The 17,267-nt window shown below is 41.1% G+C and overlaps 1 protein-coding gene and 1 long non-coding RNA gene across 5 annotated transcripts in view; one reads left to right on the forward strand and one right to left on the reverse strand.

The window, feature by feature from the left end:
* Positions 1-17,267, forward strand: part of MCF2L2 (MCF.2 cell line derived transforming sequence-like 2) — a 254,225-nt gene that overhangs the window by 198,634 nt on the left and 38,324 nt on the right. For all 4 annotated transcript variants that reach the window (XM_059163358.1, XM_059163355.1, XM_059163356.1 and 1 more), the window contains 4 exons: positions 2,984-3,076; positions 3,739-3,831; positions 7,838-7,909; positions 10,512-10,637. In XM_059163358.1, the coding sequence (XP_059019341.1) occupies positions 2,984-3,076; positions 3,739-3,831; positions 7,838-7,909; positions 10,512-10,637 (384 nt within the window). The remainder of the gene's footprint in view (positions 1-2,983; positions 3,077-3,738; positions 3,832-7,837; positions 7,910-10,511; positions 10,638-17,267) is intronic.
* The window catches only part of LOC131824819 (uncharacterized), a 50,508-nt gene continuing 43,872 nt past the window's right edge, over positions 10,632-17,267 (reverse strand). Inside the window, exons 3-4 of the long non-coding RNA XR_009350998.1 lie at positions 13,111-13,216; positions 10,632-13,023 (exon numbers count right to left, since the gene is read on the reverse strand). This is a non-coding gene — a long non-coding RNA (uncharacterized LOC131824819). The remainder of the gene's footprint in view (positions 13,024-13,110; positions 13,217-17,267) is intronic.

The following is a 17,267-nucleotide window of genomic DNA, read 5'->3' on the forward strand; positions in this document are numbered from 1 at the left end:
AATCTGATTAATTTCTTTTTTGAATTACTTTAATAGCATTATTCGTGTTTTATACTATTTTGTAATTTTGCACTCATCAAAACACCAATATGAAATCTAGTTTCAGGGCTTATGATTATTTTACAGTTGCTTAAGTCATTATTGCAAAGGCTTATTTAAATTGTTGGATGAGAAAAGGACCGAATTTCTGTTGGGAAAAATGAAAATGATTAAAAAAATTGTCCAAGTATAAGGCAATTGTCAGGGAATTGCTGACAAAACATCTTTTCCTAGAAGAATTAATCACCTAACATTTTGCAAAGCCTTCTGTAGTTCCCCATGTTGGGAGAAACCCAAGAAATCATTAATCCAGACCTGCATATAAACTCTGCGTATAATTACATATGATCTATGATGTTGGAGACATAGTACAGGTAATAAGTTCTTTTCAATCATAAAGTTATTAGTCCAGGACAGATGAAGTAATTAAAAACCATGATCAGCTAATCTTTGAGGCTCCTTGAGGGAATTGGCTGCTGCTGTGTTATTTTTTAGCCAGTGAGGTGGGTCCCTCATCCATTATTTACTACAACTGTTGACCTTTTCTCAATAGTATTTGCAGAATTCCATTAATCATGAAAATGAGTTTTGAAATATTGCTCTGGCCAAATGTTTTCATCAGAATTTATAGTCTGCAGAATCCAGGAAGATTCTACCCTAGAGACCAAGCTCTATGCAGAATAATATTTGTCAATAGTCTACCTTGAGTTCCATTAGCTCTGAGATGCGACAAGGCAAAATGGAAAGAGCACTAGGTGGGACTTGGGAAATGTATCTTCTTGTCTAAGTTGAGCCACTTGCTATCTGCATGACCTTATGTTAAATCACTTAAACCCCTGGAGTCTCACTTCCCTCCACCATACAATTGGCTTAATAATACCAATATGTAAAGTCATTGTGGAAATCTAATAAAATCGTGTATACAGAAGGGTTCTACAAAGTAAAAAGTGCTTTGTCAATAACTACCATGTATTGGGTACTCTGTATGTATTGAGCATTTCTTGAGAAGTTTCTATACATCATCTCATTTAATCTCACAGTAGTCATAGTTGACTGCTGTTGTGAATCCACTTAATATATGAGAAAACTGAAGTATAATGAGATTAAGTAACTGAACTCGGGCCATCTGGTTTGGAACTGACAAAGCCAAGAAATGAACCTGGACCGTCCACCACCCATCTTAATGCATAAATGATTGTGTGTGAATAGGAGTTTTTGGTAGCAATTTTTTTAGCCTCCAGATTTATTCTATAAGCAGGTGAGGATACCGGGGCACTTTCATATCATGCTGGTTAGTATATATACTTTCCTTAAGGAATTTTGGATTGAAGAGCAAGTTCAGGTCAATGGTTGTGTTTTGGTACTTGAAGGTCTATGGTGTTCTGCATTGCTCAAAGCATAGACACAGTACCAAGGAGTGAGGGTTTCAGGAGCACACGTTTTAGCTTGGTACCACTGAGAGAACCAGGTCCCTCTGTTGCTGGGGAAGTTTGGGGTAAGGTGGCGGACTGTTTCACTTGGTGGGTGGCTGGAGCTCCAACGTCTCCTCCAGCTTTTATATAACCTTCTGGTGGTTAGTGTTGAAAGTGGTGAAATCGTAAATTCTTTCAGGAGCTAAAGGCCAATGTTTCTGTGCTCTGACAGACCCAATGTGGGTGAGATGCCTTAATCAATTTGTAGTATTATATAAGCCTGGCTTTCGGTATGGCTGGAGTGTTCCCTATGTGTAGGCTGCTCTGCTATGGAAGTCGTTGAGTTTAACAAATATTTTTAGCACAGGGCCTGGCACATCAAAGGCACGCAGAGACAGTTCTTGAATGAATAAATAATGAACATATTGTTAGGCTCTGAGTTATTATTCTAGTTCCTTATCCTGTCTGAACAACATTTCTCAAGGGTCGTCTCCCTTCCTTCCACATGCAGAAATGGAAAGAAATAGACATAGTTGAAGCTATGAAGAAAACAATAACCTATGGTCTGCATGAAGGTCATCAAAAGTTGGCCTGAGAAAGATTAGGTCACAAATTCACCAGGTTGCAGCCCCACGGTCTTCTCCATAGGGCAGCACAGGCTTTGTGACCAGCATACCTGCTGCGGTCCAGGTGTAAGGGATGGAGGGGATGAAGCTGGCAAGCCGACACCGTAGGCTGGGAGTAACCTTTCTGGGGTATCGGTGGGTATGTGCCTACCTCTCATGGTGTTTGATGCAATGAGAAATAGGTCATACAGCACTTGGAATCTGTCTTGATCTCCAGCTCTGAGACAGTCATAATGTTTCCTGTCTTGCAGCCTAGTGTCTTAGGAGGAAGGTGATGTATGAGGCAGAGCCTGCTGCTTTGGGGGTGGCCCAAAGGACTTAGAGCTTTCTTTAAGCTGCCACATTTTCCTTTTGGGATGGTTCTATCTTTTCGTTGTCTCTTGGGTTTTTTTCCCCTGGGGTTGGCATCATGATGATCAAAATACGAAGACAGGGAGAGAGAAAGGAGGGGTTATCATCTACCAGCACATTTCCTGTCAATTTTGTCCCTTACTACAAAGCTATTGTGGGGAGACCGTGATGTCCTGGATAAAGACCAGAGGAGGAAAGATGAAGATTAAAACCTGCTCCTATGTGGTGCATAAACAATGAATCTTGGAACACTGAAAAAATAAAATTAAATGTAAAAAAAATTTTTTTAAAACCCTGCTCCAGTTTATGAATTTACCAGAATCTTGCAGTTGTTCCCACAGCACTCTGTTCATATCTGTTCTGTGTTTAGTGCTTTAGGTTGTTTAGAACCCTCTGTATACCTTTTCCATCACACAGTCACCCCAAAACGGGGTTATCATGCAGTTCCTCACACCGTGCAAATATTCAGGCTTGTTCAATAAGAATAAATGGTATTCTGTCCACTTACTGAAAAATGCTACCTGATTAATTTGTTCCAATTCTTTTCCCACTCAGAAAGAAGATCTGCAGATATATTTTAAATACCATAAAAACCTTCCCCGAGCGAGAACAATCTGGCAAGAATGTCAAGACTGCACCTTCTTTGGGGTAATGTTGAGATCACAGAGTCTCCCACCCATGGTTTTCCCTGGATAATGTTTATGTATGTCAAGTCTTTAAAGAAATCACAAGTAAAAACAAGGCAGGTGAATCTGGCTTTTGAGTTTATGTTTATGAAAAGTCTCTCCTATTTTGAAATTACACGTTAGAAGTTTTTTTTTTGGTTTTTTTTTGATGCAACCCTGGGTCTCTGTGGGACATGCCCGTGAGGAGCAGCTGTAGCCCGGTGAGCAAACCAGAGTCCTCGTCTAGGTATAGGGAATTTTAAGAGGAATTAAGTCCAAAAGGCCACACTCTGGGTCTCCTTGGAATGATGTTAGTAAGTCATCCCTTAACTTCTAGACTCAAAATGGCCTGAATAGACACCTCCACCCCCATCTCAAACACAGGCTGCCTCTTTTTCAGGATTCAAAGTGCCCCACTGTCTTCTAGTGGACTTGTTTTCTAAAAGAAATAAATGGTCCTGCATCAAGAGTTACTAGCTGAGCCATCCTCCCTCCCTTTTCTTTCATTTGACACACTGTTCTAAGGCAGCCAATGACTCAGTAACATTACCAAGCTGGTAGACACAGGTGAAACCACCCCCCCCCCCCCCCCCGCAACCTGTGTTGCTGGTTTTGCTTTACATTGTTTCTGTTTGGCTTTTAAAGGTATGCCAGCGCCAACTGGATCATGAGCTCCCTCTTTTTAAGTATCTCAGAGGACCAAGCCAGAGACTTATAAAATACCAGATGCTGTTGAAGGTAAAGTCAATGAGACAGTGCTTTCCTGTGCTGGGAAAACGTGTGTGCTATGGTGCTCCTTTCCATAGACATGTAGATTTGTGACTTCATCTTCCAAAGGGGAGGATAATGTCTCTCCTTCAGGTGTTTTCTGTCCTCCAAGTCTAAAGCAGTGTGCCTCAGTGAGGAGAAAGACCAAAGAATCAGAGAGTTGAAAGGGACCTGGGAGCCTAGTCCAACAGGCAGCCCAAGGCATGAATCTCTAAGGAGGCATGAATCTCTAAGGAGGCTGGTTTGGGGCAGGAGAGGTCCTGGGGAGCAAGGGGAACGCCACCTCACTGCTGGCAGCTGAAAGGGTGGGGAGGCGCTGGAGCCTCTTCTGTCATGTAAGGTATCTACAGGTAATGTATCACCTGCTCCATTTTCCGGATGAGGCGAGGAAATTCTGAAAAGAGGTGTGATGTTCCCCAAAGTCACAATTTTCTGTGCATTAAAACAATGGAAAGGAGAAGGCAAAACTGGAGGGTTTTTTTCTCCTTTTGCAACATTTACCTCATCCCTCGATTAAGGATCTTTCTCAAGAGCAACATCACAGAGTGAATTTTGCTCTGCTGAACCCCTACGTGGTTCTTTGTCTGTCTGCCAACAGCACACCTGCAGGAGAGCACTCTCAGACACCCCAAACAGGAGAGAAGGCTCTGTCAGGCTGCCTCCCCATATGTAAGCTGAGGGAAAGGCTTGGGCCACTTCTCCAGCTTGTGTTTTTGAATTAACTTTTATAAGTCGCTCTTGCCCAGTGGCTATTATCTCTTGAAACAAAACAAAATAAAACAAAACAAAACACAAGCACCTGTTGTTTAATGGGTACCTTCCTGTATGTATTTTTTATTTAATCCCCACAATCAGACGCACAGGAAAGGTTCTGGATTTTGAAGAAACAGAGGCTCCGGGAGATAAGGCTCATTGCCTAACATTCTGCCCTCAGAAGTTGTTGCCCCTTTCGGCTTTGCCTCAGCAGTCCCAGCCTCAGCTGGACCTCTTAGGCCTTGGTTTTTCTCATATGTGAGGGGGGTACTAGAACCTCCTCCAGACGATTGCTGTGAGGAGCCCGTGAGTAATGCCCGCAGAGAGCTGGCTCAGTGCTGACACCCTGGAAGCTTCCTGGAATACATGGCTGTTGTTTTATACATAGAGAAGCCACAGCGTGTGGGAATGGGATTGACCCCCGCTGCTTGCCTGAACCAGTGGCCTCTGTGAGTGTACTTCCATGCAGCGCTCATGTGGAGCCTCACACTCCTCTGACCAACCCATCTTTCCTGTCATCCGAGCTGTCCAAGTCCTACCACGGGGTCCAGTGAAGAAGGAGCAGGACGAGTGGGGGTCTTCACCCCCTTGGGCTGGGTCCACAGGGTACTGAAGTGCCCAATTTTTCCCACAGAAGGGCTGTTGCCTCAAGAGCGAACTTCTGAACCACACACAGAGGGCGACAGGGCGCAGTAATTAGAAACCCAGACTGAGGAGTCAGCAGTGTGGGGCGGGGATCTAGCTCTCGTGCTTCCAGGCACCATGAACTCGGGGATATCACTTAACCTTTCTCTGCCTCAGCTTCCTCACTTGTAAAGTGAAGATAGTACTAGTCCTTTCCTGGTATGCTTTTTGGGAGCATAAACGAGATAAAACCTGATTAAAAGTAATTACAGAATTTTGTTAGTTTCATCTCACTGAGGAAACGAGACAGAATCACTATAAAATATTCCTTGGGGATCTGTGTGAAACCATGGGAGGCTCTTCAAGGCAAACCAGTTTTTCCCATAGCTACGCTTGCTACGGGCTGGAAAAACAGGTCCCAAACCACTGGCATGCCTATGAAGAAAGGAAGAACTTTATAGCGTTCTCCACCCTGAGGGACAGAGCTCATTCCGCAGCGCCTACCATCAGCTTCTTTGGGAGCATGCGTGTCTGACTGATGGCCTCATGGCTTCAAAAGGATAGTGGAATCCTGGTGTGAGAAGGCTTTTTCCAAGTACAAAAGAAAGGGAAGGGAATGATATATTACACCATTAAAAACAGACACATGAAAAACTGGGTGAAATATATTACCAAGATATGGAACAGATGGTCAGCATGCTTAATAATGAGCCCATAGAAGTTGTTAATTTAAAACAAGAACAAAACCAAAAATGATACCTATGAAATGCTTAATATCTTTTCTGAGATATTGTGAAAATTAACAGCTGTGACAGAGTTTTTTGGATATATAATGTACATAATGTCCAATGAGTCAGGACAAGCTGATTAAACAATATATTGTTTATTAGCATATATTAGAAAAAAACACAAAAATCGTATTAGAAATAGATGCATTTAGTGACAACAGTAATTTACTTTTATTGAGGTCATGATTTATGTCAAAGAGGCTAAGCGACATATGAAAACTATCAAATTTATTTATTTATTAAAAGATTTTATTTATTTATTTGAAAGAAAGAAAGCACAAGCAGGGGGAGCATTGGGCAGAGGGAGAAGCATGCACCCCACTGTGCAGGGACCCCAATTCTGGGCTCAATCCCAGGACTCTGGGATCATGACCTGCGCAGAAGGCATACACTTAACATGACCTGAGCCGAAGGTGTCCCAAAACTATCAAACTTAATGTGGAGAATTTTTCTTACCTGGATTTTAAGATGTGATGTGGAAAATGATGCATTATTTGTTTACAATAAATTTTGCTTATTAAAAGAAGGTTGTTCTAGAATAGGTGGTTATTCTGATTTCCTGTGTAATGCAACTCAAGTCATAGGAGTGATACTCATTTTTCTTCTTTTAAAAAAATCAAATAGACTACTATTAGAAAAAAGAACTAATAGGGATAGGTTGGTAAAAGGATATAAACTTTCAGTTTATAAGATGAATAAGATGTGAGGGTCTGATATAAAACATGGTGACTGTTGGTAACAGTGTATTATGTAATTGAAATTTGCTAAGAGTAGGATTTAAATGTTCTTGCCAAAAAAAAGATAAATATATGAGGTAATGATGTGTTAATTAACTAGATGGAAGAAATCCTTTTACAATATGTATGTATATCAAATCATCACCATATGTATTTTGAATACCTAACAATTTTATATGCCAATTTTACCTCAAAGCTGAAATAAAAAGAAAATAATTTAAAAAATGAACAGAGGACATAGGCAGGTTACAAAAGAATAAATGTTAATAGCAAACATTTTTTTGAAAGTTCTACTTCACCAGTTATTTGAGAAATTCAACTTACAACAACAGGTAGGATTTCTCTGTTGATCAAATTGGCAAAACTATTCAATTAAATGTTAATATTCCGTGTCGGGTGGGGGCTGGTGAAACAAGCTGTCATATATGACTGGTGGGAACATAGTCTTTCTGTGAAGAACTTGGAAGTATGGATCAGAACTTTTAACATTGGGGTGTCTGTGTGGCTCAGTGGGTTAAGTGTTGAACTCTTGATTTCAGCTCAGGTCGTGATCTCAGGGTCTTGAGATCAATCCTCACACTGGGCTCTGTGCTCAACACAGTCTGCTTGTCTCTCTCCCTCTGCTTCTCCACCACCCTCCCCAAATAAATAAATAAAATCTTAAAAAAAAAAAAAATTTAACGTTGACAATTTCGCTTCTAGAAACTTATCCTTAGGGGGAAAAAAGCACAAAGATCTTTATTATAATAAAAAATTTTTGAACCTAAATGTTTAACAGAAGGGGGGATTAATAAATTATGATTTATCTACAGGATGCAGCACTGCTACAATTAAAAAACATGTGCTTGGGAAAATGTTCATGATATATTGTTGGGTGAAAAAAAACAGACTACAAAACAGTGTGACCAGTATGATTCTGTTTTGGAAAGAACTCTGTGCCATTCTTTCCCTCTTACTTACGATATATAAATTTATGTACACCCTCAGTTAATTTAGCGTTGGCTGGAGATTGCACAGTAGTTTTAGTTGGCATTCTACTTTTTGATTTCCAATAAAGCTTTTGGGTTAATGCAGGGGCTGCTGGATTTTGAATCTCCGGAGGATTTGGGGATAGACCCAGGTGACCAAGAAGAAGGTTTGGCTAAGGTACCGTATATTAAATATTGTTTTATATAACTAACTGTTAATGGTGTTTGTGTCTGGGTGGGCAAATTTATGGCAATTTTCTTTTTCTTATTTATGATCTTTATAATTTAAATTTTCTAAAATAGCATGTATCTTATAATTTATAGTTACCAAAAAAAAAAAAAATCCCGAAAATTAAAGGCAATTTCAAAGTGAGGTTTTGTAACAGGATAATTAGTAATATATTTTCTTTCCTCCACATAAAAATGTTTTAACAGGAATACAAAATAAAGTGAATCTGTAAAATGCATACATAAAACTGTAAGTAAATATGATAACATCTCTGCTATGGTTTTCCTGCAGGGTAAGATTATGTATGATTTATATTTATTTGTTGTACTTCTTAGTATATCTAATTTGCATACATTATACCCTGCTCGCCTCTAAGTGTGTTTGTGGGTGTGAATTCTAAGACAGCCAAGGTTCCCTCAGAAGAAATGGTAACCATACCATATTGGGAAGAAATCTGTGATTTAGGAGTGGAGTTTCTTTTAAATTTTCTGTAGGATATTCTGGTTTTAACAACAACAACAACATCAAAAACACAAGGAACAGTCATTTGCGTGCCTTCTCTGCTACAGTATATATGGCAGGGACTCCTTGAAATTAAGAGAAGCTCAAGACACAGGTAATAACTTTATAGCCTGGAGCAAGGAGAGCTAGGCTGAGTTAGCTTAATAATGTTTGTAAAGATGTTCCTGAGCCCTGCGTTACACAATGTAAAAGGAGCTGCATCCTACATTTGTGGGAGGCGGTTAGCGGAAGGAGAGGGAATGGAAACAGTTGAGTCTCTAAAAGGAAACTGAGTTTTAAGTGTTGGGTAAAGGGGAAGACCCCTGGTGTATGAATGTAATCCTTTATTAATGATGTTACAAAAAACTCAGGTGAGAGTCTGCTGTCTTCTCCTAGCACCTGGAGCATGTTTATATGAGTGAGAAGGTAAGAGAGAGCCCATGGCAGATTGTTGAGTGGAGGCAGCGTGTTCTGCCCCATTCATGATCCAAAGAAGCTTATCCCCAGTGCTTAGGCAAGGTTCGGAGAATATACAAACCTTTGCATACAGGGCACTGCAAAGGACAAAAAGAGGCGGTACTGGAGGGGGGGCGGACAACAAAGATCTGTCCGCTGTTCGCTATAGGAATTGATGTGTTAAAGAAAAAAAAAAAAGGAAGAAACCAAAAATTTTTTGTTGGTATTTGCCATAGGACAGATGAATACACTATGGAGGTAGCAGGGGAATAAAATACTGGAATTGTAAGCAAAAGACTTTCCCACTGAAACAATCATCCCTATTATGTCCTAAGTGTCTCCGTAGTAATAATTGGAACATACGTCTCTTCAGTTAGCAGTTACAGTGTTTGCACTCAGTTCTGAGTCTTCCTGGTTGGAAGAGGCAGACCATGTTGGCTTATCTCTTTAGTGTTTTTAATGGTGATAGACTGTGAGAAAGACTAGGGAAGGAGAAGAGGGGAGAAGGGCAGAGCTGGGGCAGGGTGTGGGGATTCAACGTGGCAAATGCAACAGTTGTGGCTGCCACTTCCTGACGGGGCACAGGGGAAGAATGAGGCACAAACAAGTCAGCTGCAAGAGAAAGGGAGCCCAGGTCGGCATTAGAAAAGACTTTCACCCCAAACAACTCCTCAGTCTCATATTTTTGGAAAGCAGGTCACAACCAACAAAGAAGCTGGAGTCGGTTACACATTGACCATGAGTCTTGTAGATAAGAAGAAAGGCAAAATATATCTGGTCGAGCACTATAGAGTTTATGATTGAGCAAGGACTTTCAGGGGGCGCATCTAATTAGCCACAGGTGGTCTCTGAAGTAGGGGAGATAACAGAAAAAAGCCGAAGGAAGGCGGGGAGCCAGCTGGGCATTCCCTGCTGCTTGGCTGCGAGGACGTTTATCATCCCCTCCCCCAGAGGCCTGTTGCCAGAAGGCTATAGCTAAGCATGCTTGGTGCTGGTATGATTTCTTACGGGTTACATTTTAAGCAGTATGTTGTTCTGAGGCACAGTTACATATGGCATTTACGTGTTAGTCATGAGTAAACCTCCACAAGGCAGCTCATTCTCTGCCTCTGTAGGAGATTGCAAATATCCTTCCCTGGGATGGTTTTAAGTATAATTTCACCTGTAGGAATAGGACTTTCACATTATGTACAAGAATACGATACTCAGATACTACTTTTCAGTAGCTCCTGGGTTAGGGGTGTGAAAAGGAAGAGCAGCCTATTTAAAGGCTCTGGGTTTTTCATGCTTTAAAGGTCAGTATGTTTCTTACGCAGCAGGACTATAATGTCCATGACTTTATGAACTTCATTCTTCATGAGTGCAACATATAGAAAGTGTGGTTGGTGATTTTGCATGTGTGTATATCATATATGTAAACCAACAAGTATCTTTAGCCACCATTCTTTGGAAACAGGGCAAGAGATCCATGTATCTACCCTCCCTGTCTCTGTCCTGGCTGGATCTCTGGCTCCTTTTCTCTGTCCTGTTTCCCGGGTTCACTTGCTTAGATGGTTTACCTTTTGATTTCCAACAAGGCATTTGGTTTCCACAGAATGGGCCAAAGAGGACCAAGGATTCCACATTCTCAGCCGAACTACAGCAAGCTTTGGCCATGTTGGAAGATTTGATCAAGTCCTGTGAGTTGGCCATGGACCTGGCAGCAGTCACTGGATGTCCGGTATGGGCCATAGCAAGCGTGGAAACAGTTCAGCAAAAGACAGGCACAATATTACAAAGATAGGAGATGCTGTGGCAAAGGTAGAGACGTGACCTATGGTAAAGGAACCTGACTCTGAGGAAAGTAGCCAAAATTGTGCAATAAATCTGTGCTGTGGGAATCCAAGCAACCTCTCAGTATTTTCAGAAGTCTTGGGTTGTACTCCTTGGGGTCCTGAATGTGGAGACTGACCCACACTCTGAAACAACCAGGAACTCAGAGGCCAGAACATAGATGGGCAGGGGAAGGTACTGAAGGAGTAATTTATTCTCTGACTCATGGCACTATTAAAAAACTAAAAAGATGCTCCTTCCTGCCTCAGATTTTCTCTATGCAAAGTCCTTTGAAAATGGATCCTAGGTGAAAGTCTAACTCCATTTTTATGTCGCAGATCTCAGAAGAGGACTGACAAAGATATATCATATATTCTATAATCCAAATGGTTGAAGAAAAATACCAGAAGAGGCAGTGCTGGGGAGTTGAGCCCTCTCAAGCTGGGTGTGAGTGTAAACCCTGAGGGAGTCAGTCCCAGGAATTCTAGGCAGTCCATTCTCTGAAACATATGAATTCCTTGGGACTGGGACATCATTATTATTTCACTGGTTTTCACTGGGAGGTGCTCTAGATCTTGACTCAGGTGGATTCGCTTTTCATCTTTGTCATAACGAATTACCACAACCTTGGTGGCTTAGAGCAGCACAAGTGTATTATATTATAGTTCCATAGGTCAGAAATATAGCACAGTCTCACCAGGATAAAATCAAGGTGTCTGCTTTCCTTTTGGGAGGCTCTAGGACAGAATCTGTTTACTTGCCTTGTCCAGCTTACCAAGGCCACACACATTCCCTTGCTCATGGTTTCTCCTTCGATGATCAGTGTTCTTCTTGACTCACATCATTCTGATCTTCTCTTCTGCTTCTCTTCCACTTTTGAGGACTCTGTGATTACATTGGACCTGCCCATTCATATCCACAGTATCTCCCTATCTCGAAGTCCTCTGATGAACAACCCTAATTCCATCTGCAACCTTAATACCATTTGTCACATAACCTGACATATTCTCAGATTCCAGGGGTTAGGATGTAGACCTCTTTGGAAGGCTATTCTGTATACCACACAGGAGTGAAGCGTTTTGAGGATTAAATTGCAGACAGATACTTTTCCTTCTCTCTTTTTCATTTTAATTTTTACCTGGTTTTAACATACTGTTCATTGAGGTCTGGGCAAAAGAAATGACCTTTCTTTTCTTTCCTGGTCATAAGTCAAACCATGCAAATTAATTAGGGGCAAAAAAGAAACAAGCAAACAAACAACAAAAAAAAAACCTGTGATCTTTTTATTTCCCTCCCTCCTGGCATTTTTCTGGCCAGCATCTCAGAAGCAGCCCCACTGCGATCCAGGTGGTAATGCTGCTCCTGTCCCCTGGGACTCAAGAGTGCTCTCTGCTTACTACTGATGCATGATTCAGGAGAGTATTCATGAACTGCCGGGTATGTGTGGGAGGGATCATTTTCTTGGTAATAATTTTTTCCTTCTTCATTTAAGGAAACTCAGGGGAGCCATTTGTTTAATCATTTTGGGACATCTTTCTGCTCTTTTTATCTTTAACATGCCTCAGCGACCCCTATTAGAAGTCCATTTCCCTGAATCAAAGGAATGTCCCGGAAATCATTCACAGGGCAGGAAACTCCCAGTTATTATTCTGAGTGTAAGTATCAGAGGAGGAGGAAGTTATGAGAAAATAATTAGTAAAACGTGAGTAAGTAGCAATCTATTCTAATTTCATTCCAAGCCAGCTTGCATACAATGAGATGAACCAGCTTATAGAATTGTAGAGACTCTACATCAAATGCAAAGAACTTTCTTCTCTCCTATGTCCTTGGAATTGCCCCTTTGACATAAACTCTATTTGGTTTTTTTTTTTTCACTAAGATTTTAACTTGCTTTACATCTAGTACATTAGCTACTTTACCCTGACAGTTTTGTATAATCCTATTGAATTGTGGAAGAGCAGGCAGTGAAATTTTCCCTTTCTGATTCATGAGTAGATCCACAGAAAGTCGAGTTAACTCCCCTAAGATCACATTGTGTATCAGCTTGGACCACTTCTTGGATCTCTCCTCTCCCTGTCCAGGGTGCCATTCATTCTCTGAATGCATTCTTCATCTACTTTTGTTTAGAGTCTACTAACAGCTCGGTTGCTCCTAACTCACATCTAATGATTGAAAGATTCTTTGACTCAACTTTGTAGAAGTTTATCACAAGGGGCTGAAAATCACATGCTGAGTGTGTGTGGATGAAACCAGAACTTAACTGTTAGTTTCTTTACTTGACATCCAATATTGACCTGGGTTTGAAAAGAAAAGACATTGAACCTGAATGGGTAAATGCATAATTAAAACAACTAGAAAAAAAATCCCTCCCTGATATTTACCTTTTATTCCTGTTGTGTACACTTGGTTAGTTTTCCATTTAATTCAATCACAGGAGCTTTAAAGCGTTTTTGTTTTGTGGAACACCGAGATGTCATTTACCTCCCTCTATTTGAGAAAGAAAGGAAGAAAGGAAGGAAGGAAGGAAGGAAGGAAGGAAGGAAGGAAGGAAGGAAGAAAGAAAGAAAGAAAGAAAGAAAGAAAGAAAGAAAGAAAGTTAGTTTCCCTTCTATTCAAACTAACACATAAAATTGAAATACGTATAAGGTCCCTTTAAATCCTGACTTGTCAGGAACAAGGTCCAAAGTTGAATAGTAAAGGTTGAATGAAATATTTTTATTTTATGGAACAAATTTATGTCATTTAATAAATGAAGTATTTTTATTGCAAGTTTTATGGACTAAGCCCACGTATATTATTTCTGATTTCATTACTCACTTCCCTGAGCAGAACGTTGGCTGCAGAGGGAAGGCCAAGTAAATAACCTTAACGTCTCTGTGGGATCACCTGTGCATCCTTCCCCGCTCCAGGCACCTATCCCCAAGAGCGGCTGTGAGGAGTAAATGAGGATTAAGTCATAATAAAAGCACCCAGCACCGTGCGAGCCACCTGAGAGAGGCTGAATAAAGGGCCCCTGGACTGACTTATTTGGATACTTGGTCAGATTGGAAAGGAAGGAGCCCTTTTACTTCTACTGATTATAGTTATAGGTTTCTCTATCTTACAGCTTCTGCTTTTTGTTTCTGGACTGACTTTCTGCTGATTCACTTACTCAAATGTTTCCTCCTCCTTTGTGTGAGAAGTATACAGCTCTGCCCCACACTGCTGTCACCACCAGGAATGAAAACCCGGGCATTCAAATGTGGCCTCTTTCTGGAGGCCAGCTTCCCCAGACATGCTCAGCCAGATCCTTCATGTGGCTGATGTAGTCACGTTTGAAATTCTTACACCAGAGCTCTTAACTACAAAATTCCACACATGACAAGTGGTAACATGTATTAGTTTATTTTGCCATCATTTCCCATATGGAGGAGTCCGTCTGACTTTTCACGTGCTTATCTGTTTGGGGTAGCCAACACCCAATGGTGGTGTATCTCTGAGTTCATATCCATTAGATTCAACACACACAAGCAATGGCCATCACTGATGGAAAAAAGCGATTGTGGACATATTCTTTTCTTAGAGCTGCCATAATAAAGCTCCACGGTTCTGGAGGCTAAAAGTCCAAAATCAAGGTGTTATCAGGCCTTTGCATCCTCTGAAGGCTCCAGGAAAGAATCCTTTCTTGCTTCCCTCCTGGCTTCTAGTCATTGCCAGCAGTGCCTGGTGTTCCTTGGCTTACCGCTATATGACTCCATCTTCTGCCTGTCTTCATGATTCTCTCCTCTCTCTCTCTTCTCTCTCTCTCTCTCTCTCTCTCTCTCTCCGTGTGTGTCTATTTTCTATTCTCATGAAGACACCAGTCTTTGGATTAGTGCCCACCCTAATCCAGTAGGACTTCATTCTAGCTCATTACATTTACAAAGACCTTATTTGCAGATAAGATCACATTCTGAGGTCCCAGGTGGACATGAGTTTTTTGGGAGTCACTATTCAACCTAGTACTGGGGCATCACTGAATAAGTTTCCTCATGGTGCTGAGCTTTTAGCCTCATGTCTCCTCAGGCACTCAAGCCAGTAAATGAATAAATACTATGTGTCTGGGGGACATATATTTACAAGAGTCATGCATGTGGTTCCTGGTCTTGGGACCAGCTGCAGTCTGATTGGAAAGAAAGGATACATATGGTTGAAAAGATGACCATAGGTTATCTTTGGTCTTGCTCAGAGGAACTCCACTCCCTCTGTCCTTTCCCTTGGGAGGTGGGATTGCCTCCACGCATCCTGGCTGGTGGCAACATGTGTGCACCTGCCCTTCAGGAGCATTGCATGGGGTACACAACCTCAGCCACTGCAAGATGGGGCTTGAGTATTGAGATATACAATCCCATCACATGCAACCCTTCTTTTACAGCTGGATTCAAAAGACCCAGCAGTTCCCTCCTGTGACCTTTAGTGATGATGGGCTTACTAGAATGGTTGACCATAGAGCGTTGGGAAGAGCCAGGCTCATGGAGGTAGGAATGGGACAATTCCAAGACCCATAGCAGTTCTAGGATCTTGACTTGGGAGAGAGTGGGGATTCTTACCTGTGTGCTCTGCCCGTATGTGCCAGGTATATCCACACACCTGCTGTCTTCTCCTCTTACCACCTGCTGTCTGGTTCTTTCCCTCCATTGGTGTCTTTTCCTCTTCCTCATAGTTTCTGGTCTTCTGGTGACTCTCTTTGTTGCTCTACTGCCTTGTTGTTTATTCCACCTCTTTCCCTCTTATGAAGCATCTCACAACTACAACTCCTGCTACTTACTGCCTCAGTTCAGATAGGGATCAGATTGTCCTGTACGGTCAGGGGCTGGCCCCTCTCTGGATTCATATCCATTGGTCAATTGACACTACCAAGGTGCAAACAGTTATGGCTGCTAGAGGGAGGAGGAGGAGAAAGCAGAGGTGATAATGGCAACATCACTGCCTAAGGTTGCCTCTTTAGCAGGACTACAGACAGGGCAGTTTCCTCTGCAGCCCATGGTCTTGGAAGACACCTTAACTAACCTTACTAGCCCTCCACAGGTCATTAAAGAGTGCACACTGGGGCTTGTTCCCCCTCCCCCATCATTCTGGCGTTAGTTATTTTTACTTTTAAAAAATTTTTAGACAACCTCTATTAATAAAAGGTAATGAGATGCCTATATTTTATGTCTCCACTAATTTTATTTTAAATTTTATTTATTTATTTAATCAGTCATTTTAAAATTTTTTATTTAAATTTTGAATTTATTGAATAAATTCAAATTTATATAAATTTGAATTTAAATTTCTTTAATTTAAATTCAGTTAGTTAACATGTAGTGTATTTTTAGTATCAGAAGTAAAGTTTAGTGATACTACCCAGTGCTCATTACATCACATTCCCTCCTAAATATCCATCACCTAGTTACTCCAGCCCCAACCCTCCTCCCCCTCAGCAACCCTCAGTCTGTTTTCTATGGTTAAGAGTTTCTTATGGTATGTCTCCCTCTCTGATTTCATCTTGTTTTATTTTTCCCTCCCTTCCCCTATGATCATCTATTTTGTGTCTTAAATTCCACATATGAGTGAAATCATGTGATAATTGTCTTTCTCTGGTTGACATCTTTCCCTTAGCAAATACCCTCTAGTTCCATCCACGTCATTGCAAATAGCAAGATTTCACCATTTTGATGGCTGAGTAGAATTCCATTGTATTTATATACCATATCTTCTCATCCATTCATCTGTCATTGGATATCTGGGCTGTTTCCATAGTTTGTTTCCATAGTAGACATTGCTGCTATAAATACTGGGGTGCACATGCCCCTTTGGGTCACTACAGTTGTATCTTTGGGGTAAGTACTTAGTAGTGCAATTGTTAGGTCATAGGGTAGCTCTATTTTCAACTTTTTGAGGAAGCTCTATACTGTTTTTTGGAGTGTCTGCCACAGTTTGCATTCCCACTTACAGCCTAAGAAGGTTGCCCTTTCTCTGCATCTTTCCCAATATCTGTCATTTCCTGACTTGTTCATTTTAGCCATTCTGACTAGTGTGAAGTGGTATCTCATTGTGGTTTTGGTTTATATTTCCCTCAGGCCAAGTGATATTTACATTTTTTTCATGTGTCTTTTGGCCATTTGTATGTTTTCTTTGGAAAAATGTCTGTTGTTCATGTCTTCTGCCCATTTCTTGCTTGGATTATTTGTTCTTTGGGGGTTGAGTTTGGTAAGTTCTTTATAGATTTTGAGTATTAGCCCTTTATCTGATAAGACATTTGCAAATATCTTCTCCCATTCTATAGCTTGTCTTTTGGTTTTGTTGACTGTTTCTTTTGCTGTGCAAAAGCTTTTGGAGTCCCACTAGTTCATTTTTGCCTTTGTTTCTCTTGCCTTTGGAGACATGGCTAGCAAGAAGTCACAGAATTTGCTGCCTGTGTTCTCCTCTAGGATTTTGATGGATTCCTGTCTCACATTTAGAGTTTTCATCCATTTTGAGTCTGTTTTTGTGTATGGTATATGGAAATGGGATAGTTTCATTCTTCTGCATGTGGCTT

The sequence above is a fragment of the Mustela lutreola genome, chromosome 2, assembly GCF_030435805.1.
Source record: "Mustela lutreola isolate mMusLut2 chromosome 2, mMusLut2.pri, whole genome shotgun sequence".
In the NCBI taxonomy this organism is placed as follows: Eukaryota; Metazoa; Chordata; class Mammalia; order Carnivora; family Mustelidae; genus Mustela; species Mustela lutreola.